The sequence below is a fragment of the Narcine bancroftii genome, chromosome 8, assembly GCF_036971445.1.
Source record: "Narcine bancroftii isolate sNarBan1 chromosome 8, sNarBan1.hap1, whole genome shotgun sequence".
Taxonomy (NCBI): domain Eukaryota; kingdom Metazoa; phylum Chordata; class Chondrichthyes; order Torpediniformes; family Narcinidae; genus Narcine; species Narcine bancroftii.
This window is the reverse complement of record NC_091476.1, coordinates 173,930,494-173,953,215: the sequence shown is the minus strand read 5'-3', so window position 1 is coordinate 173,953,215 and position 22,722 is coordinate 173,930,494. Positions and strand designations below refer to the sequence as shown.

Here is a 22,722-nt window from a genome sequence, read left to right as displayed (position 1 = left end):
ATGTAGCAGAGACAAGAGGGTTGGAAACACCTTTGTGATGCAGGAGATTTCAATCAATAGTAAAAGCACACCAAAATGCCGGTCTTTTCAGCATCCATAGAAAACAAAGATAAATTGCCGACATTTCGGGCCTGAGCCCTTCTTCAAGGAATAAACCAGAGGGCAGGAAATCTGAGAAAGTCTCAGAATTCAGACAGTGCCGGCTGGGAGAGGAATCCAGACCAACAGAAGGGGTTAATTGGACAATGCTGGTCTGGGGGGAGGATCAATCTGCTCCATATTAAAGAGGAGATTTGTCACTTTCTAGATAATAATTTAAAATATTTTACTTCTTTATCCTCTCCCCACAACCCCACCCTTGCAACTCTCTGGGTAGGAGGGGAGAAAAAGGCCAAGTGAGTTTGGTGAGCTCTTTTTTTTTGTATCCAAATAGGGTATGATCAGAGTTAAACAAGAGTGCTCCACCTGCTGGCATTGAGTGCAATACAGAAGCAGGCTGGAGCAACTCAGCAGGTCACGCAGCGTCCATAGGAAGTAAAGGGTAGTTGCTGTTCAGGCCTGGGCTGACAAAGGACTTTCTCCAGCATGTGGTGTATTGCAGTGAATGTACGGACTCCCATCTATCAATCAGTTGACCACTGGACTTGAGCTGAGAAGCTCAAAAGGTTTTTAATATTGAAACGCTGTTCCTTTTCTGTATGAAATCCTGACATCTTTTACCCTCTTCAGTCCAAATTTTGAGAGATGTTTATTTTTGTAATTAACAATCAAACCTCATGTTGCTGTTGTGCCGAAACACACATCTCAGGCCTATGTGTTTGAAAGTCAGTTTGTTCAAGATTGGTCATGTTTGCAACCATTAGCAGATCTGGTCACATCACTGGTGAAACTGGACACCTCTTGTCGCCACACGTGGGACACGTGATCATACTGTTCCACATGCCCCACTCCGCTGGAGCATTATAGGGCATTTGGACCACTTTGTTCTGCAGCCTCTCACTGCATAATGTGGTCTTACCCCCTCAGCAGATCAGCAGAACCGAGTACTGTGTCTAGTTTTTGGCCCCTTATTGGAGAAAAGACATGCTGGTGTTGGTGAGGGGTCAGAAAGGATTTGCTAGAATTAAAGGATTAGCAAATGAAGAATGTCTGTCAGCCCTTGGACTGTACTCCTTGGAGTACAGAATGATGAGGGGGGACCTCATAGAGGGATTTCAAATGCCAAAAGACCTGGACAGGGTAGATGTTTCCCCTGGTTGGGGAGTCTAGGACAGGAGAGCACTACTTCCGGACAAAAGAGCATCAATTTAAATCAGAGATGCAGAAAAATGTCTTTAGTCTTGAGTCTGGAACCTGTTGCCACAGGTGGCTGTGGAAGCGAGGTCGTTGGGTGTATTTAAGGCAGAGATTGACAGGTATTTGATTAGTCAGGGCATCAAGGGTTATGGGGAGAAGCCGGGGAGTGCGGCAGAGTGGGAGGATGGATCAGCTCATGATTAGAATGGTAGAGCAGATTCTGCTCCTATATCTTGTGTCTATCCCCAGCAATGCATTCAGGCACTCACCATTGTCTATGTATGTATATTTTATATATGGACTTACTTCTAATATGTCCTCTAAACTTTCCTCTCCTCACCTTAAACAGACATCCTCTTATTTACTGTTGGCGCCAGGTTAAAAAAGGTGTTGGCTGTCCACCTTATCTAAATCTCAACATCATTCGTCGTTCCAAAGAGGAAATCCGTAGCTCTGTAAACCTTGCTTCATCTGACATGTTTTCTGAACCAGGAAACAATCTCTGCACCCTCTTCAAAGTTTCTATATCCTTTCTGTAATGAGGTGACCAGAACTGAACGCAATACTCCAAGGATCCTCTGAGCAGAGTTACACAGAACTGCAACATCACTTCATGAAATACTTCCCTTATTATCCTCAGTTTCCACTAGACCCTTGCTGCACCACCCCTCAGACATCCACCTCCATCCCCACATCAGATGTCTCCACTATCTTTCCCACCTTGCCCCAAAATCATGTTAAAGAACTGCTCCAATTTCCCCCCCCCCCCTTTTCCCTGTCACCACAAAACATTGGGACCACATCCCTATCCCATCAACTTCTAATATTAGTCTTCATCTTCCAACCAAGGGCTCCAATTCCCAATCTCTCGGCCCCATAGTCTGTGTATCTCCGTTGCCTCGAGTGGAACAAGAAAGTCTGCACATGCTAGGGTCAGGTGCAATACACAAATGTGCTTGGCGAACTCAGTAGGTTTCGCAGCATCTATGGGAAGTAAAGGATGGCCAACTTTCTGGGTGTGAGCTCTTTGCCCACCCTTGCTCTGCTTGCAAAGCAGGCAGGTGGCTGAATGAAAAGGTGGGGGTAGGGGGGAAAAGAGAGGAGGGAGTAAGGGGCAGTAGAGGTAAGAAGTAATAGGTGGATACAGGTGGGAGGGGATAAGAGAAATGGGGGAGAGCAGAGAACAAAGAAGGGTAGATCTCTGGAACAGAAGGAGGTGGGGAGCTGGAAGAAAGGAGACAGAAGGGTAGGGAAAGAGAGAGATGGGAATTAATGGAAATTCTTGATTTGGGTTATCAGCAACTAATTTATATTTAAGTCCAGATTTTGGGTTCCACACATAAGGAACTCCTTCCTCTGCTTGTAATCTACCAGCCCCATTCATGATCAGGTTGTTCCTCCATCTCCTCATTCAGAGAGGTCTCAAACATATCTAATTCTGTGAATCTTTATTGCATTTGCTCATGTGCTTCTATATCCTACTGAGTAATGTGGAAACCAGAGTAGTACACAACACTCCGGAGCATGGCCCTGAGATAGGAGAGGTTATTCAGCTCCTCAAACATTGCATGGTGATGGAAGGAAGCTATTCGTCTTTTAATCCTGTGGCACGGTCACCAGAGACATTCCACTTCACTCTTTCCTTTCCCAACGATATTCACCAGGGGCGTTGGCGAAACACAAAAGTCTGTAGACACTGTGGCTGAAGTAATAACACAATGCTGGAGAAACACAGCAGGTCAAACAGGATCCTTTATAGAGGAAGGATAAAGATACAAAACCAACATTTCAGGCTTGAGCCCTTCATCTCCAACATTGTGTCTTTCCTTCACCAGGGGCATTGTCTAAATAGGGCTCAAAGAGTTATTGAGGATCCCTACTTTTCATCACACAGTATCCTTAACCCACTCAGGGTACAGGAGCATCAAAATCTTGGACTGCAAGGCTGGGAAATAGCTCCCCTCCCCAGAGGCTGAGATTGATGAACGGTACCCTGTAACTGAGGAAATCGTCCCAAAATACTAATATAGATTAAACTTTTATGTACATTTGTGATTATTAAGATTATAATGTTCTGTGTGTATGTGTGAGTGTTGTCTAACAAAATAATTTCTCTGGGTCCCATTAGCCCTCCCCCCCCCCCCACCACACACACACACACACACACACTTACACACACACACACATACACACACACGCACACACAGGGTAAAGGTTCCTCCAGCACCTTTTAAGCTGAGGGGGGATAGCTCCATTAAATTGCCAACCCAGTGATTTACGGGGGATCCTGCTCCCACGATGATGCGGTAAGTGACGCGTCACACAAACTGTCTCCCCCATCACCCCCTGCTGTCATTCTCCCTCCCACCGTCAATCATGCCCCCCCTAAACCTAAGCAGCAGCCGACCCCTTTCCTGCTGATCGTGGAAACCCCCCCCACCCCGGCACAATATCAACCTCTTCCCCCATGGCAGCAACCCTCTCGCACCCTCCACCCCGGGCCCTGTCAGTGACCCCTCTCCCCCGATCACCGCAGATGCTTCAGCCAAGATTTCCCTGTGATGCCAGCAAGTAAGCGGTGACATTGCAGGAGTAACCGTGTTGGCCATTTTGCTGTTCATGCTACTGGCTGATGTGTCCTGGGTAAGTCTAACTGGGTTCCTTGACTACCTCTGAGGCAGCACAGAGACCCAGTTCACTTTGGATGACACTGAGTAGTTCGGACCCTTTCAAGGTGCATTGTGAGTGGGGCACTAACCAGGCAAATTGTCCGATTAACCCCATTTTACTGGCAGTTTGAAAACATCTGTTGAGGAGATAACTTCCACCCTTTCTCTGCTTTTGGAGACTTCCAATTAGACAAGGTTGAGAACATGCGGGCTAGCCTCAGGATTTAATTTGATTCCCGATGAAGGGTTTTGGGCCTGAAACGTCGACTAGCTACTGCTTCCCATAGACACTGCCTGACCTGTTGAGTTCCTCCAGCACCTTGTTCCAGTTCCCCAGAACCTGCAGGCTTCTTGTTGACCCAAGGACTTGGCCCCCTGTTTGGAAGGATGTTTGCAATGGAGAAGTGATGCTCAGGGTGAGGTCCAGATGGGGGAAAGAACGGGGAACAGAATGATGGATCTGAGAAGTGGCCTTCTGTCTCAGTAGGGTGGCTCCAGAAGGGAATGGCAGTGAGAAGCCCCTCACCAATGGGGTGCAAGCAAAGAAACAGGAAAACAGGATCTGTCCCAAGACACAGAAGCTGGAAGAGATCCTAGAGCTCTCGAACCACACAGGCTGCTTAACAGATGCTGTGGACAGTAACGGGGAAAAGGAAGGTCTTGGCAGCCTGATGGCTGGAGAAACTGCTGTCAATCCCATCATTGGGGCATTTGAAGAGGAAAATTCCTACGTGAAGAAAACAACAGGGATTCAGTCCCAGCATGTGGCAGGTAAGGAATAACAGAGAGATCCAGTGGGCAAACCTACATCAGATCAGAGAGAGCGAGGAAGGGGGAGAGTCTGAGTGAAAGAGAGAGCAGTCTCGGAGAGAGAGGAGGGGGGGTGTTGAGAGAGAGAGAATGGAGGGGTCTGAGAGAATGGAGGAATGTGAGGGAGGGAGATGGGAAGTGAGAGGCAAGAAAAAGGCATCTGTGAGAGAGAGAAGTCAGAGGTAAAAGGGGATAGGTCTATTTGAGAGGAGGGGTCAGAGAAATGATGGTACATATGAGAGAAAGAGAGAGGGCTCTGAAAGGGAGGTCTATGAAAGTGGGGAAAAGTTCAGAGAGAGAAAGCATGTGAGAGAGATGGAGGGGTCTGAATGAAGATGCTAAGTGTGTGTGTGTGTGTGTGTGTGTCTACCTGTGTGTGTGGGAAAGGGTGTTTGTGTGCGTGGGAGAGGGTGCGGGAGAGTGTGCACGGAGGTGGGTGTTTGTGTTTTTGCTTGTGATATGGAAAGGGTTTGTCTGGGTGTGGGAGAGAGGATGTGTGTGTGTATGTGGTAGAGGGTGTGAGCGGGAGAGGGTGTGAGCGGGAGAGGGTGTGAGCGGGAGAGGGTGTGAGCGGGAGAGGGTGTGAGCGGGAGAGGGTGTGAGCGGGAGAGGGTGTGAGCGGGAGAGGGTGTGAGCGGGAGAGGGTCTGTGTGGGAGAGGGTGTGAGTGGGAGAGGATTGGTGTGCGTGGGATGAGGGTGTGTGTGTGTGTGTGTGTGTGGGAGAGAGGTGCGCCTTTGGGAGGATCTGACACCATGAAGCAGCCTCTCCCACAGTCACTCCTCTCTGAGTCTGCGTGAATCTAGTTTAGGAACCTGACCCTGCTTTTGGTCAACTCCACTTTCTGTTTCCTTTCAGAAATCCTCTGAGGCTGTGGGAGAAGAAGCCCCCACTTTCCCCCAACCACCTTTGACCTACGTCCCTCCCAAGCTACCAAGCACGGCTTTCAACTCAGAGAAGAAAGTGGAAATGTTGGCCGGAACCTGCTGGTGAAAACCGGAGACAAGAGCTCAGTGGTGCTGACCCTCTCGAGTACATGCAATCCCACACCTCCCAGTCTATCCTTTTACTTTGATACCTTGTTTATTTTAAATGTTTTAAAGATGTTTACGGACATGTAATTTCTGCAAGAAGTGACGGTGGGTTTTTTGAAAAGCCCGGCAGAGTCGTGAGTGTCCTTGTGGAGGAGCTACCCATTCCCATGGGCTCTCATGTTGACACTTTGCTGTCTTTACTGTGCACCTTATGACTGACACTCTAGTCTAACTCAAAATGACCGATGAGAGGAAAGACATTCGGAATGAAGAGAGTGGCAGAGCCGATGGTTATTGTATCACTGGTGATCACGTTCTTATTTAACTTGAAATTATAATAAAACTACTGGGTACAATGTATGTGAATAATGTAAATAAACCTTTCAGTGTTATACCAGCAGATCCTGTTCCATCATCTGATTCCAGTCTCTGCCCTGCCCATACCCTCCACCTACTCATCACATTTCCTCCCCTCTCCTCATCCCCAACACCCTTACTTGGTTCCGCTCCTCTCCTTTTCTTACCAGACTCAATGATCTGCAGCCCTGTGTAGTGTCCACTCCTCACATCCCAGCCTCTGTTGCCCAATCTTCTCCCCCCACCCCACCTGGCCCCATCTACCTATCAGACCTTCGTCACCTGGATCCCTTGGCCCTTCCCTGTTCATGCTTGCTATCTCCCCTCTCTCAGTCCAGACGAAACATTGACTCTCCATTTCCCTCCACAGATGCTGCCTGAATTCCTCTGCCAGTTGGTTTTGTGTCCAAGGGAAGCTCCCCGTTGATTCTGTGTCCCGTACCCACACTCCTCCACACTCAGGCTTGGGAATAACATGAAACATGTTGACCTCCATCTCTGTACCTTTCAACCCCTAGGTGAGTGCTGCTTGCATAGATGACATCCACTTACTGAAGATTCCCTCCTGATGTTCTCCAAGGTCTCTATGGGTGTGACTGCACAGCGTGGCCCCAGGATTGGACACACCCTTCAAGCCCCCTCACTCGCTGACCAGACGACAAGCTAGTGTTATTGTCATTAGCAGGATAAGCCCACCACTGCACAACCAGCCAGCGCCCCTGGTCCTGGGGACGCACCAGAGTGTCTGGCTCCTCTCCACTTCTTGACTCATTTTCCTTTGCGACATTACTTGCTCACTCTCTCCATCTCACGTGCAGCCTTGCCCTCAAACTCTATCCCTGAGTGTGAGAGAGAGGAAGGAGAGACTGGAATGTGAGGCTGTGGTGTTGTTGCAGGGAACAGGCACTATTCCACCCACCGTTACACTAGGGGCAAAGTGATTGCTGCCATGATTCCACTTTATGATATAGTGCCAGTTATATCCAAAAAGCCCAGAGGTCAAGGCATTGGCCCGGCAGCTGTAGATCTGGACCAGAGATCCAAGTTCAGGACCTGTTGTACCAGGTATGGAATTTAAAAGTCAAATAATTAAATAAACCTGGAACTTAAAATAAAAGCTGGTCTCGGAAAGAGTTAACCGTGAATCTGTTGAACAATGGGCACAAACCGTGGGTGTCATAGAGGCCCTTCGCAGGAGGGAATCTGTCTCATTACCCAGTCTGAAACCTTCCCCAGTATGGCCAATACCTGATTGTAGCCCTTCCAATTAGTTGACCCCCTACCTGCCTTAGGGGCAACTACAGATGGCCATTAAATGTTGGCATTACAACAGTGTATACATATCCTGTGAATAAAGAAACATATTGAAACTATCCAAAGGGAATGTATGATAGGTGTATCTGAATTGACATTGTTTTGGGAAAGCCTTTTAACGGAACAAAAATGCCATGATTAAGAATGTAATGATTAAGGAGAATTCCCACATTCTGTGCTGCATTTTACACCATTTGTACTTTGTCCTTATAGTTCACAGATACCTGGTGATCAACTGTCAACTAATAGATCCGCTCCTTACATTCCCAAGCAGCCCCTCGGGACTGAAGAAGTTTCACTGGGGCTGGTTCTGCGGCCGATGATGAGGCTAGTGTGGGAAACTGCAGTCGTTGAGATATGGGACAGGAGGTGTTGGGTGGGATGGATGGGACAGGAGGTGTTGGGTGGGATGGATGGGACAGGAGGTGTTGGGTGGGATGAATGGGACAGGAGGTGTTGGGTGGGATGGATGGGACAGGAGTTGTTGGGTGGGATGGATGGGACAGGAGGTGTTGGGTGGGATGGATGGGACAGGAGGTGTTGGGTGGGATGAATGGGACAGGAGGTGTTGGGTGGGATGGATGGGACAGGAGTTGTTGGGTGGGATGGATGGGACAGGAGGTGTTGGGTGGGATGGATGAGACAGGAGGTGTTGGATGGGATGGATGAGACAGGAGCTGTTGGGTGGGATGGATGAGACAGGAGATGTTGGGTGGGATGGATGGGACAGGAGGTGTTGGGTGCGATGGATGGGACAGGAGGTATTGGGTGGGACAGTAGGGGGTGTAGGGTGTTGATGTGCACCTTTCTGTCCTTTGTGCAATTGCCCACTTCTGGACTCCCAACGAGCTGCATGTAGTCAGAGACTAATGATTCGGGTAAAAATGAGTTGTGTATTGGTCAGTTTACTTACAAGTGCTGTATCCCTTTGTGATCTTTGGCAAATAAACAACACTCACTAAAGCTGGATGAACGGGAAGGGTCTGGGCTGTTCCTCAATCACAAGAGCAGAACAGGATGGACAAGCCCATTGGAGGACAAATTCCCTGAGGGTTGGTCTGCTACCAATTACATACTTAAAAAGTGGGGTGAGGGAGAGGATGAGAGAATAGTGATGGGGGTGGGGGGGTTATGGTTCCTGAAATTCAAATCCTTGAGGAGGACGAGGGACATGGGATGAGGGTTGACATTAGCAGAGGACCTTTGGGAAGTTAAACCCAAGTGAAATGGGTCTGACTGGGTCAGGTTGCCGGTGCAGAATTGTGGTCAGCACCAGGAGGTCTCTTCAGATAACACTGCTGCAGAGAAGGTTCCATACGCACAGCTGGCAGGAAGACCTAACGGGATTCTCCCTGGAATAAAGAACCACTCAGCACAAATTAAGATCCCTTCTCATCTTTCTTGATTCCAGCAAGTATAGACCCAGGAGACAATCGTTCCTCCCTCATCAACCTGGTGAACTTCCTCTGCATCACCTCCAAGTATGGAGACTATAACTGCCCACAGTTCTCCAGGTGCGGCCTCACCAGAGGCCTGTAATGTTGCAGCAGAACCTCCCTGCTCTTAAATTCAATCCCTCAAGCAATGGAGGCCAAATTTCCATTTGCCTTCCTGATTACCTGTTGAACCTGCAAACCAACCGTTTAGAGATAGATAGCGATTATTCTGAAAGTAAATGCACAGAATAGAAGATTTTATAATTATATAAAGTGGGAAAAAGGTGGCGAAAGTGAACGTGGGTCTCTTGGAAGATGAGAAAGGAGAAACAATATTGGGCAATGCAGAAATGGTGGAGGCTTTGAATGATTATTTTATGTTAGTCTTCACGGAGGAGGATATGTCTAATGTACTGAAGAGAGATGAGAAGGATGTGAAGGGAGGTGAGGACCTTGGTACAACCGCTATCTCAAAAAGGTTGGTTTGCAGGTGTGGAGTTCTGAGGTAGCACGAAACTCAAAAGACTGTACAACTTTATTCTAGTAAAAGTCTGAACACCAGTTCAAGCCTTGGAGGCTCCCTGTATGGGAGGGGCCGGCTCAGGTCTATATTTGGGTCGGCTGATTGACAGCCAGCCAGGTGGAGTCAGATCCTTATAGGTGGTCTTTCTGCAGGTACAGAGATCGCCCCCTGCAGTCGGCTGGTGGTGGTATCACCACAGCAGGTTCAACAGGTAATCAGGAAGGCAAACGGAAATTTGGCTTCCATTGCTTGAGGGATTGAATTTAAGAGCAGGGAGGTTCTGCTGCAACATTACAGGCCTCTGGTGAGGCCGCACCTGGAGAACTACGGGCAGTTATAGTCTCCATACTTGGAGGTGATGCAGAGGAAGTTCACCAGGTTGATGAGGGGGTTAAGCCTCTGAGGAGCGATTGTCTCCTGAGACTATACTCGCTGGAATCAAGAAAAAAGAGAGAGGATCTTAATAAAATATATGAAATTACAAAAGTGATAAATAAGATCGAGGCAGGAAAGTTGTTTTCACATAGGTGAAATTACAACCAGGGGACATTGTCTCAAGGCTCAGGGAGTAGCTTTAAAACAGAGATGAGGAGGAACTGGTTTTCTCAGAGGGTAGTGAATCTGTGGAATTCTCTGCCCAAGGAAGGCTGCTCATTTAAATGAATTTAAAACAGATTTTTACAGTCAGAGAATTGAGGGTAATGGGAAAAAGGTGGGTCAGTGGAACTGAGTCCACAGCTGGATCAGCCATGATTTTTAATAAAGGCTCAACAGCCCAGGTGACCTCCCTCCTGCTCCTATTTCCGCATGTTCTTGTGGCTAAGTGGGTAGGGGAGTCAGCAATGCTTTCAAAGATATCTAGATGAGGAGTTGAATCATCAAACCTCAGATGATGATGGACCAAGTGCTGGTAAATGGGATGATCAGGGATGGGTAATTGACGGTTAGCATGGCCTTGGTGGGCCAAAAGGTCTGTTTCTGTGCTGCATGAATCTACCACTTTTACTGTGACAGTTTTAAGACCTTCAGGTGACTTAAGTGTGCAGGGTAATGAGATTTAATTTAATTCAGAGATACAGCGCAGTAACAGGCCCTTCTGACCCAGGAGCCCATGCCAACCAAATACAGTCATATGACCAATTAATCTACTAACCCTGAATGTCTTTATTGTCACACACAAGGTACAGATGCACCAAAATTCTCGCTGCAGTTACACAGGTACGTAAGATGCATCAACTATAATGGTGTAAATTAAATTATTACAATATGCCAAGACAGAAAAAAGAGATGGTAAATGTGGATGAATTGATAAATAAATATTCACAGTTGCATTTAGTGAAAGGTAATGATTTAGTCGCGCAGCCTGATCCTTTGGTGGAGTTGGAGTAGAGTATGGTCAGGGTAGTACGGAAAGGCCAAGTAACAATAATGCAGTGGGCCAGCAGAGGGCAGCAGCAGCTCGTGTGACTCAGCGCAGCATTCAGGAGAAATGGAGAGAGTACAGGGTATCTGCACCGTGGAAAAGCACATTGACTGGTTGCATCCTGCCGTGGTTTGGAAACCTGAGCTCGGCAAGGTGCTGCCTCAGGAAGGCAGCCAACATCATAATGGACCCAAGTCATCACCCAAGTCACAACCTCTTCTCACTGCTCCCTTTAGGCAGATGGTACAGAAGCCTCAAGTCCACCAACCTCTAGATTCAAAAACGGTTTTTATCCAACATCTGTCAGACTCCCCATATTACCCTGGCCCTGACCATAAACTACTCCAGGACCCACAAAGATCTGTCAGCACTACTGAGACCACTTTTTTCTTGCACGAAATGCAACTGTGAATTTATTTATCTTTTAATGTTTATTGTCTTTTTTTCTGTCTTGCATTCATGGAATTTTTTTTACATTGTAGTTGTGTATCTTCTAACCTGTGAGGCAGCAAGTAAGAAATTCAATGTATCTGTAAATCATTCTTGTGTAGATGACAATAAAGTCGCATTGAATCCAATACAAACTGCCCATCAAGTGAACAAACACAACAGGGTATAAGGAAGGATCTACACTTGGCCTGTTAATTATATTTTAGCATTCTCACTGAGTCTTATCACATGACCGACAACCACTGCCCACCTCCTCTCTATGACCATTGGTTTTCAGATAGAGGTCCCAGTCTCCTGGCAGGAGCTGTTGCTAGGTCTTTAAACTAGTAAGGTTGGGGACAAGGGTTCACGTCAGGGAGGAGAGCAAGAACAGAGTCTTTAGGCAAAGAAAAAAGGCTTTTTCCACACAATCTGGAGGTGGAACAGCAGCAGGTAATAAATAGTGGCCATAATAACAATTGTAGAGAGGACGAGAGGCAGAAAGTTAAAGGTGGAAGATATCTGAGATGCATTTATTTCAATGCAAGGAGTGTGGTAAATAAAGTGGATGAACTAATGATGTGGATTGACACGTGGCGGTATGATGTGATACCAATTCGTGAGACATGGTTGAAGGAAGGTTGACTGGCAGCTGAATATTCCAGGATTTCGCGCCTTAGACGTGACAGAATTGGTGGGGTACGAGGGGGAGGTGTGGCGTTGCTTGTCAGGGAAGATATTACAGCGGTGCTGAGGCAAGATAGGCTGGAGGACTCATTGCACAAGACTCTGTGGTTTGAACTAAAAAATAAAAAAGGTGAGGCTACAATTACAGGCCGCCAAAAGAGGATAGGGAACTGGAAGAGCAAATGTGCAGGGAAATGGCTGAGATGTGTAGTATAAATAGGGCTGTGATATTTGGGGATTTCAATTTTCCTAACAATGATTGGGAAACACAATCAGTGAGAGGGCAGAATGGCTTAGTCTTTGTACAATGTGTGCAGGATTGCTTTTTATAGCAGTATGTTGAAGTCCCTACCAGAGGGGAAGCAGTGTTAGATCTACTGTTAGGGAACAGAATAGGGCAGGTGATGGAAGTGTGCGTTGGTGAGAACTTTGGATCCAGTGATCATGGGTCCATTAGCTTCAACTTAAATATGGAAAGGGATAGGTCAGGTCTGAGGTTGAAGGTCTTCAAGTGAGGGAAGGCCAGATTTGAAGAAATGAGAAGGGATTCGCAGAAAATTATATGGGCTGATCTTTTTTTCTGGAAAGGATGTTGAGGGAGATTTGGAGGGTATTTAAAGAAGAGATATTGAGAGTACAGGATCTTTACGTGCCTGTCAGATCGAAAGGCAAGGCCAAAAGCCTCAGGGAACTGTGGTTTTCTGGAAAAATAAGGAGGTTGGTTCGGGATAAGAGAGGGCAATTACTAAATTTAAGAAGCAAAAAATGGATAAGATGTATGATTATTACATAGATTACAGAAAAAAACCTGAAGAAGGAAATTCGAAAGGCAAAATGAAGGTTAGAGGCGTCAATAGCTGATAAGGTCAAAGTGAATCCTAAGGGTTTTTACAGATATGTGAATAGTAAAATGAGAGTTAAAGATAGGACCGCTGGAAAATGGGAGTGGTGAACTGTGTAAGGAACCGTATCAGATGGGAGAGATATTAAACGATTTTTTTCTCATCTGTGTTCATGATGGAAAAGGACATTGGACTATGTGGGATAAGTGAGGCAAATAGTTTTGTTATGGAAAAGATAGGGATTAGTAAAGAGAGAGTTTTGGAGCTTCTAAGGTCAATAAAGGTGTATAAGTCTCCTGGTCCTGGTGGGATTTTTCCCAGGATGTTAAGGGAGGTCAGGGAGCAAATAGCAGAGGCTCTGTCAGTGATTTTTCAATGATTACTGGAGGAGGATGTGGTTCCACGGGATTGGGGGGTTGCAAATGCAGTTCCGTTGTTTAAAAAAAGGCACGAGATGTCGGCCAAGTAATTATAGGCCTGTAAGCTTGACTTCGGTGGTAGGGAAAGTATGGAAGATATTATTAGAGATGGTGTGAGAGGGGATTTGATAGAAGTGTTTAAAATTATGAAGGGAATAGATAGACTAGATGCATGTGGACTCTTCTCTCTGAGATCAGGGGAGGTTAAAATAAGAGGACACAAGTTGAGGGTGAGGGCAAAATTTTAGGAGAAACATTGGAGGATGCTTCTTCACTCAGAGAGTGGTGTCTGAATGGAATAATCTTCCGGAGGAAATAGTTGATCTAGAGTCAATTCTTTCATTTAAGAGGAGGCTGGATATAGAGATAGATAGGAGGGGGTTGGAGGGTTGTGGGCGGAGAATAGGTGGGGGGATCTAGCAGAGTTGTTTGAGTGAACTGGCATGGACTTGAAGGACCGAGATGGCCTGTTTCCATGCCATAAACTGTTATATGCCAATCATTTGGACACACTGGCCCTGTGCCAATTGGTATACAATAGCAAAATTCTGCAGCTGCTGGAAACCTGAAGTAAAAATACTTAGAAGGCCAGGTAGCACCTGTGGAGAGGAAACTTTTAAAGTCGATGACCGTTCATCAGCATAAAGCGGTCTCAATACAAATCAGTCAGCTTGGTTATTTGAAAGTTTTTAAAATATGTTCACTGAGAAGAAAGCAAGAATTTCAGATGGCGTCTTTCCAACTTGTATTAATATTGCTTTATTCTGGGTTCTGCAGAAAGGCGTAGGGGTTCTGCGAAAGAAATGGGCAGTAATAACTATAACTATTTTTCTTTGAAAGGTCATTGACCTATTTTAAACTAGTGTATTTTTTCCATCCACAGATGCTGCCAGACTTGTCCCTGCTGCCCTTCTTAAAGAAAGGGACAATGTTAGTTTAGAGATAGCATGGTAACAGGCCTTTCCAGCCCATGAGCCTGTGCAGCCCAAATATATCCATGTGGCCAATTCACCCATAAACCCCCTACGTATTTGGAACATGGGAGGAATCAGGAGCACCTGGAGGAAGTCTACATGGTCACGGGGAGAACATATAAACTCCTTACAGACCACGGCAGATTCAAACCTGGGTCGCTGGCTCTGTAACCTCATTAGGTGGGCGGCACGGTTGGCGCAACGTCTTTTCAGCGCCAGCTATTGGGACCGGACTGGGGTTTGATCCCGCACGGTCTGTAAGGAGTTTGTATGTTCTCCCCATGTCTGTGTCAGTTTTCTCTAGGGGCTCCGGTTTCCTCCTACCATTTAAAAACATACCAGGGGGTGCATGTTAATGGGGTGTAAATTGGGTGACACGGACTCAGGCAGAGATGATCTTTTGCTGTGCTGCATATCTAAATTTTTTTTGAATTAAAATTTAAAAATTAGTCCTCCAGTTCCAAAGCATTCTACTTTATTTCAGACTTACAGCAACTGCAGGGTTTTATATCTCCCAATTTCAGCATTGTTTGTCTTCCTTTTTTTTCACCTCCTTCAGGGATATCAGCTGCACTGTAAAATCCTTCATCGCCCACTCTCCACCGATACCAACCCTGATTGTGACATTAACTCTCCGCACGCTTCCCTCCTCTGTGACATTTAGATCCAAAGAAAGGTAATTCATTAGAAACATCATCTCTGCTTCTCTCTTCCCGGATGCTGCCTGACCCGTTGAGTGTTTCCAGCACTTAGGTTTTTTTTTTGATGGGTGATTTCTTGAACTTCTGCCAAACATATTTTTCTTATTTTCAACAATTTTTGTTATTGAGAAGCTAAAGGATTTTTTAAAAAATGTGAAAGAATTTTTAATCTCCCCCTTGAGTTTTCTACTAGTTGTTCTCAACTTCTGGATTAGATCTGTTCTTTTGAGGCTTTAGATCAGTATTGGAAAGAAGCAAATATTTGGTGTCTGCGGCCGATAAATCGAAAAACCTGGAGAAGTACAAGGGATGTGCGAGTGAGAAAGAAAGAATTTAGGAGGGCAAAAATGATCCATGGGATAACGCAAGACCATAATAAATAGGCGCAGGAGTCGGCCATCTTGCCCGAATCATCATTTTTTTAATATAAAGGACACTGTTCGACCTGCTGGGTTTCTCCACCGTTATGTTTTTACTTCAGTCACGGTGTCTGCAGATCTCTGTGCTTTACTTCTGACTGGATCACAGCTGATCTTGCTGTGGGACTCAGCTCCACTTACCCACCAGTTCCCAATAACCTTCAATTCCTCAATGATGCAAAACTCTAGCTCACCCTGTCTTGCATATATTTAATGAAGCACGCTCTACTGGTTCTTTGGGAGGAGAATTCCACTGACACCATATAAGGTGCACGTTCAAACTGTAAATGGGACAAATCGTCACCCAGGAGCAGAATTGATCAAAAATACATTTCTGACTCAACATGGGTGGCGTTCTGAACACTAGGTTTTAGCCAATGTCCAGAGAGAGTGACAGTGAAGGGGAAAGAGAGCGAGGGGGGGAGGGGAGGGTGGGGAAAGAGAGGGAGGAGATGGAGCTGTGTAGGATGGAGTCAATTGAAGACAAACCCTGGACTGAATAAGAGGCTGGAAATGTTGATGGGTTGTGGGATGGGAGGAAATTACCAGGCAGGGGAGAGGTAAGATCGTATAAGGAACCTGCTGAATCTCTGCATAACTTACCATTTGCTGCAGCCAAAGCTGCTCTGAAATCTTTGGCCTACAACACAGTCCCATGGTTGTTCCTGTGAAAAGAAATTGTATTCATTGTTCTGCAAAATGAATACACATTCAAAAAGTATAGATGGGGGTGGGGGAGGAACAGGTTCCATCAGGACCTGTGCTTAGTTCAGCAGAAACAGCCCAGGAACAGCGGGGATGTTTACCTCAGAGAACTCTAGATAGGTTCAGTGTGGAAACAGGCCATTTGGCCCATCAAGTCTGCACTCACCATCAGCTATCCATTTACATTCATCCAATTCTAATCCATTCTTTAAACATTCCTATGTACCTTCCCCCAGCCCCAGATTGCACCAAGTCTCTGGGGACAAGTTGTCGTGGCCCATGAATGGACCAACATGGAGACCAAGTCTGATTTTGCACAATGGTTGGGTCCTCCCAGAGCAACACGGACCAATTCCTATCAATGAGGAATGGTATCGGTTGATGGTCCTTCGACACTGAAATTGTCTAAAGCCACACCTAAGACAGGAATTGCGAAGTCAGATCTGCAGAATTAAGCAAAGCAGCCAGTTGGTGACCACATTCATTCCATTGAGTATTCCATTCCATATTGATTGGAATCAACAGCAGTGCACAATTGAATTGCAGGGTCTCTGTGATGACACAACAACTTTTCTCATGAATTGCTTGTGGCAGATGGCTGAGAGTTTGCCTGCAGCTCATAACTCCTGGTGCAGTCTAGTTGGTGTGGGATTACAGCACAGAAGTGAATCCAGCACTGCAGAATCTCACTGCATATTTCTCCCTAGGCCAGCGTTTCCCAATCTGGGTTCCGCGGAAAGGCGTAGGGGTTCTGCGGAAGAAATGGGCAGTAATGACTATAACAAGTAATAACTTTTTCTTTAAATTACTTTTCTCCCAGGTCTTTAATCTCTGTGTTTCTGCAATGGCAGCGAATAGTTGCCTCGGCCCGAATAAAACAAAATGGTGTCATGAGCCCTGACATCAACAGTGCAAACGTCAGACATCAAGGCTTAATTTTCAACCGATAAGACTCAGATTTCTTTTGGCACGAGGCTGACCACATTTTTAAAATGTAAACTGAAAGATATTCCACTTGTGCAGTACAGCGGGAATGGCTTTGCTGACTCTCTGGTTTTTGTGTTCTTCCTCCCTCACTCTTGCTCACCGCTTGCTCTCTAATCCCCTCTCGCTCGCTCCCTCCCCCTGCACCCCCTTGCTGAGGTTGGTGTCGGAACTAGTGATGCAGTCGGCGTGGGCGCCAGAATGGTGTTGGTTGAGTTTGGGACCTGTGTCAATAGAAGCATCAGGGGCTGTGGTATGTTAGCAGTCAGGATCGCCAGCGGAGATGACAGTGGCCCCAGTGCCTGGTTGGCGGGGACGGGGGATAGCGATGGAGGTGTTGAAAGCTCAGGCCTGTGGGCAGCAGGAGCATAAGGAGCTCCATCTGCAGGCTGCTGGAGGCCGAGGTGGATACCCGCATCAGAGGTGTTGGGAGATCCGGCCTGTGGGCGGCTGGGGATGGGTTGAAAACCTGCTGGAAGGTGGGCATTTGGGATCTGGGAGGTTAGATATATTTGTATTTTGCAATTTCGTTACTATTTAGTTGAGACAAAATAATCAAATTCTGAAGAAATGGGAATTTGCAACCACTGCCTCAGATTGCTTATAGTTTAAGAAAAATAATTTAAGTTAGATTGAACCACGCTCGAGCCGGAAGTTGACACCATTCTCCTTCCAGTTCCGGTTCCGCGATTTCCAAGTTCTCCCCAAAAGGGAGCTAACAAGTTTGGGAAGCCCTGCCCTAAGCGATTGTACAACTTCACCTCCTGTGACTGCAGGGGAAACTGGTGAAGTACCAGTCCTGGGATGAGGGCAGATTATGTCAAAATACACTGGGATTTAGAAGAGTGAAGTTCTAAAGGAGTTGTCAGGTTGACGTTGAGAGACAGTTGGTTCAAACTGGAGATGATCTGTCCTGAGTTAAACTATAATTAGGGAGAAGGATGGAAATTAGAAAGAAGGTCCAATTGTAATACACAAACTTGACTGTAGGAGTGAGTCTGGGTGATCACGGTTGTAGAGCTTGAGAGCAGTGGGAGAGGCTCTTACAGAACAAAGAGAGGAGGGAAATGTCTTCATCCCTTGAAGAGACTTGGCAGTGGAGCAAAGAAGAATAGTAAATAAAAGTGTAGAGATTCGGAAGAAAAATGAGCAGTTAGCCATTAGACATGGGTATCTCAGGTCTTTACCCTCAAGGTGGTTAAACTTTGGAATTCCTTACCCCAGACTGAAGTGGACGACTAGATATTGAGGAACATCAGGGATGTCTCTGGACACAAGGATTGGAAGAGTAGATGAAGGATGTAACCAGAACATTACCAGCCTTCTCATAACCCATGCCCTGGAACCTACCTGCCTTTAGCCACGTTACTGTTCTGCAGGAATCCACCCCCCACCATTCCCATGCACCTTCTGGACATGTGTAATTTCCATTTTTAACCTTGTGCTGCCATTGCTCACTTTGTTTAGTTGGTGGACAGTGGTGTGGGGTCCAGTTACTGTCCCGGGAACGTGAGTTCACATCTAGCCACGGCAATTAAAATCCCCACAACTGAAGAAATTGAAAGACACCAATGTCCAAAACGGTGATGGTCACTGAGCTGTCATTTACAAACAAATGACATGGCTTCTGAACAACATTCAGGGAGGGAAACCTACCATTCAAATACAGGCTGATCTATATGTGAATCCAGACACACAGCAATATCAATTTTAATAGCATGGAAATGGCCCTTCAGCCCATTGCTTCTGTGCCAACTATCTTACGCTGACCCTAACCCATTTCCTTGTTTCCATCAAATGCCCAAGATTCTACCACTCAGCTACACCTTGGGGCCAAGGTCCAGTGCCCAACAACCCATACATGTGTGATAGTGTTCACACTGTGATGATGTGGGGATCCCCGCAGATCTCCATTCTACTCCCACTTCCCAAATATGTGTGGCTGGTGGGTTCCTTATCCACTATAAATTACTCTGAGTTTTGAAGTGATTGGTGGAATCTTGGTCAGTTGAAGATAATGTAGGTTGAAAAACTCGGGATTGATGTACCACTTGTGCAAATGGTGGCTGTTTGATGATTGGCGAGAAATAAGTGCGCAGGGAGCCTGCTTCGGCTGCAGTACACGAAGGTGCTGAGGAACTCAGCAGCTCATGCAGCATCTATAGGGAGCAAAGAGTAACCAACGTTGCAGGCCTGAGCCCTTCACACTGAGTTTATCCAGCACTTTTGTATATTGTTCTAAAATCACAGCGTCTGCCGACTTTCCTGTTTAAGGGACCGATTCTGAGCTGAATGACTCTGTCTCCATCACTCACATCAGAAAAACCAAGGAGATGGTCGTGGACTTGAGGAGGAAGTCGGGGGAGTACAACCCAGTCCTCATTGACGGCTCAGTAGTGGAAGAGTCAAGAACTTCAAATTCCTGTGTGTCAACATCTCTGAGGATCTGTCCACATTGATACAATCACCAAGAAGGTTCACCAGCGGCTAGAGTTTGTGAGGTGACTGAGGAGATTCAGGATGTTATTGGAGACTCTCATAAACTACAGGTAGGCCGTGGAGAGCATTCTGGCTGGTTACATCATTGCCTGGTATGGAGGCACCAGCTCTCAGGTCAAGAATAAACTCCAGAGGGTTGTTAACTCAGCCTGCGACATCACAGGCACTAGAATTCACTCCATCACGGACATCTACATGAGGTGGTGTCTTAAAAAAGCAGTCTCTATCCTCAAAGACCCCCACCACCCAGGCCATGCCCTGTTCACTCTGCTACCATCAGGGAAAAGGTACAGGAGCCTGAAGGCGAGCACTCAACAGCACAAGGACAGCTTCTTCCCTGCTGCTATCGGGTTCCTGAATAATCAATGAACCAAAGACACTGGCTCACTTTTCGTGCATTAGTCTTATTTTAATTTTTTTATAGTGATGTCGTAATATGGTTATATGAATGTTTGCATTGTGACGCTGCCTCAAAACCCCGAATTTCATGACTTGTTCGGATTCTGATCCGGAGATGCTGCTAGCCTTGGATGTTGCTAACGTTGAGATACCAGTGAAGGTTGTATCATTACTGGATGTGGGGATGGAAAGTTTCAGACACGTTGGCGTCAGTCTGATTTACAGATCAGTTACATCAGTTAGATCCAGAGCTGTATTTACTCCATGTTTACAGCCACAGCCTTATAGAAGCCACCCCCTACTGCTTTCAGATCTGGTTTTCCATTACGCGCTGATGTAGTTACAGCCTCTTCTGGAGTGGGGTTGACACTTTGAGATGGGGTCTCTCCCTGCTGCAGGTCCTGCTATTACTGACCTGGCTATTTTATACTGAGAGTTCAGAGAGAGGAAATTTTCACCCATCAATACTTGGCAGGACCCAAATTCTCAAATCAAAACTACATAGCTCAGAGTTCATCTGAATTTACAGGTAAAATGACCAGGTTCACCCTGATTAATTTTCTGGATTTCCTCCTTCTGCCAGATTCTTCCAATTTGTCTGTAAGAGTGAGTGAGGCCATTCCTTCCCTTCCACAATTACTGGTACCTGTTCTTTGGCTTTGGCTTGGCTTCGCGGATGAAGATTTATGGAGGGGTAATGTCCATGTCAGCTGCAGGCTCGTTTGTGGCTGACAAGTCCGATGCGGGACAGGCAGACACGGTTGCAGTGGTTGCAAGGAAAAATTGGTTGGTTGGGGTTGGGTGTTGGGTTTTTCCTCCTTTGTCTTTTGTCAGTGAGGTGGGCTCTGCGGTCTTCTTCAAAGGAGGTTGCTGCCCGCAGAACTGTGAGGCGCCAAGATGCACGGTTTGAGGCGATATCAGCCCACTGGCGGTGGTCAATGTGACAGGCACCAAGAGCTTTCTTTAGGCAGTCCTTGTACCTCTTCTTTGGTGCACCTCTGTCTCGGTGGCCACTGGAGAGCTTGCCATATAACGCGATGTGTGGTACCTGTACCACACTTGCAATACACAAACGTGTTGGAGAAACTCAGCAGGTCATTCAGTGCTCAGAGGAAGCAAAAAGGGAACCAACATTTCAGGCCTCAGCCCATGGGCGTGGCCAGGTTCTAAAGTCAGGGGGAGCCAGCACATAAAAAAGGTGCCTCGATGCATCCCAGATGGTGAGTGAGTGATTGAATGGCGGAGTGCGCTGACTTTTTCCAGCAGTGTCAGACTGGGGTGGGTTGGAGGGTGGTGGCATTGGACTGGGGCAGGTGGGTGGTGGTGCTGCACCGGAGTGGGGTGGCACGTTGGATTGAGCCCATGGTTGGGGGGGGGAGGTGGGAGGCTGGTGTTAGACTGGGGTGGGTGGCATCAGACCGGGGGGGGGGGGGGGGGGAGGTGACACTTTTGAAAAATGTGCTGAGGGGGAGCAATTCTTCACTCCTCCTCCCCCTGCCCCCAGCTCTGCCACTGCCCTCATCCCTTTGCCTGGGATCCATATCCCAGGCAAAGAGAGATTTACCTGAGATGTGAGCAAGGCTGAGATTTCAGTTTTCTCCCATTTTCAGGTGACTATAATATTTGCGTTCCAATGAAACAACAGGGGAGAAACTTGGAGTAGCCCCAGTTTCTGTATCTAATTTCTCCTCTAAGTACAGTCAGGTCCAGGAAGAATGTGACCCTTATCCAACATGCAGAAGAAAATCTGTGAAATCAGTGACTGATTGATTCTGAAGCCTTATCATAATGAGCCAGGTGTCTGTGAAAGGGCTCGAGTTCAATACAATGCTTGCCCCTTTGAAAAGCGATTTCCTCACCAGAAAATCAATGGCTCTTCCAATTAAAACAACAGGACATTTACAAGGTTGATTTAAAGTGAATGGGGTGAAATGATGGCGTCCACACTTTCAAATTTGTGCTGGGTGCCATTCCAAACCCCAGTTCAAGTTGGGTCTGTGTAACATGGTCGATGGTACTCGGAGACTTGTGAGGAGCATGAACGCGCTTTTATTAACTAACGGCCAGTATTTACAGAGGTCTTCAGGTGAATCTGGGGTAAGGCGGGAAAGCAGGGTTTATATTTGTACCGACGGGGGCAGAGCGAAGAGGAGGTGTCGGCCGTCTACACACTGACAATGAATTTCAGTTCAATGCATTCAGCCTTTCCTTTAGAAAAGAACCTGCGGGTGAAAACAGACCACGTTCAGAAGGGAAAAAAATGTTAGTTATTTACAGGCTGAGTCTGTCTGTGGGCTTGGTTATTCTGGTACCAGTGCCTTGGCACTGGTAGACTTTGGTCTTCCAGAACTTCTGCCTCCTGTGGTTCTTGGGTTGTGGGACTCAAAAGGGGACTTGGGGGTCCTGGATCCAATGGTAGCTCCATTTGAACCACGTGGTCTGGAACTTGGTGCAGGGTGTTTGGAGGTTCCAGGCCTATTGTGGGCATCGGAACCTCAGTTCCTGAAGGTGCCAGATCTCTGATCAAGACCGTGTCCTTGCTGCCATCCGGGTATGCCACATTAGCACACATCAGGTTTGCATGTAGTAGATGCAATTTCTCGAATAGTGGGTCCGTTTTGCTTCTCTTCACATGCTTTTTCAGCAGAACCGATCAGAGTGACCCCCAACGTGGATATCCTCGGGAATGCAAACATTAGCTTGTGAGCAGTTGCATTGGTCACAGTGCAGAGGAGCGACCTTATGGAGTGGAGCACAGTGGGAAAAACCTCTTGCCAATGCGAGTCTGGAGGCCTTTAGTCCA

At 46.7% G+C, this 22,722-nt stretch overlaps 2 protein-coding genes across 27 annotated transcripts in view; one reads left to right on the top strand and one right to left on the bottom strand.

Annotated features, from left to right (window-relative positions):
- map7d1a (MAP7 domain containing 1a) overlaps positions 1-6,208 on the top strand; it is a 163,856-nt gene extending 157,648 nt beyond the window's left edge. For 5 of the 6 annotated variants that reach the window (XM_069895877.1, XM_069895875.1, XM_069895880.1 and 2 more), the window contains exons 17-18: positions 4,450-4,736; positions 5,633-6,208. In XM_069895877.1, coding sequence (XP_069751978.1) covers positions 4,450-4,736; positions 5,633-5,643 — 298 coding nt within the window. In that variant the 3' untranslated portion in view covers positions 5,644-6,208. The remainder of the gene's footprint in view (positions 1-4,449; positions 4,737-5,632) is intronic. The other variant, XM_069895876.1, reaches the window with a different exon arrangement.
- LOC138741588 (uncharacterized) overlaps positions 1-22,722 on the bottom strand; it is a 40,244-nt gene that overhangs the window by 4,230 nt on the left and 13,292 nt on the right. For 14 of the 21 annotated variants that reach the window (XM_069895894.1, XM_069895885.1, XM_069895888.1 and 11 more), the window contains one exon: positions 15,936-15,997. In XM_069895894.1, coding sequence (XP_069751995.1) covers positions 15,936-15,989 — 54 coding nt within the window. In that variant the 5' untranslated portion in view covers positions 15,990-15,997. Of the gene's footprint in view, positions 1-14,670; positions 15,206-15,935; positions 15,998-16,454; positions 16,789-22,722 lie in introns of those variants that run through there. The other 7 variants (XR_011343590.1, XR_011343591.1, XR_011343588.1 and 4 more) reach the window with 3 other exon arrangements.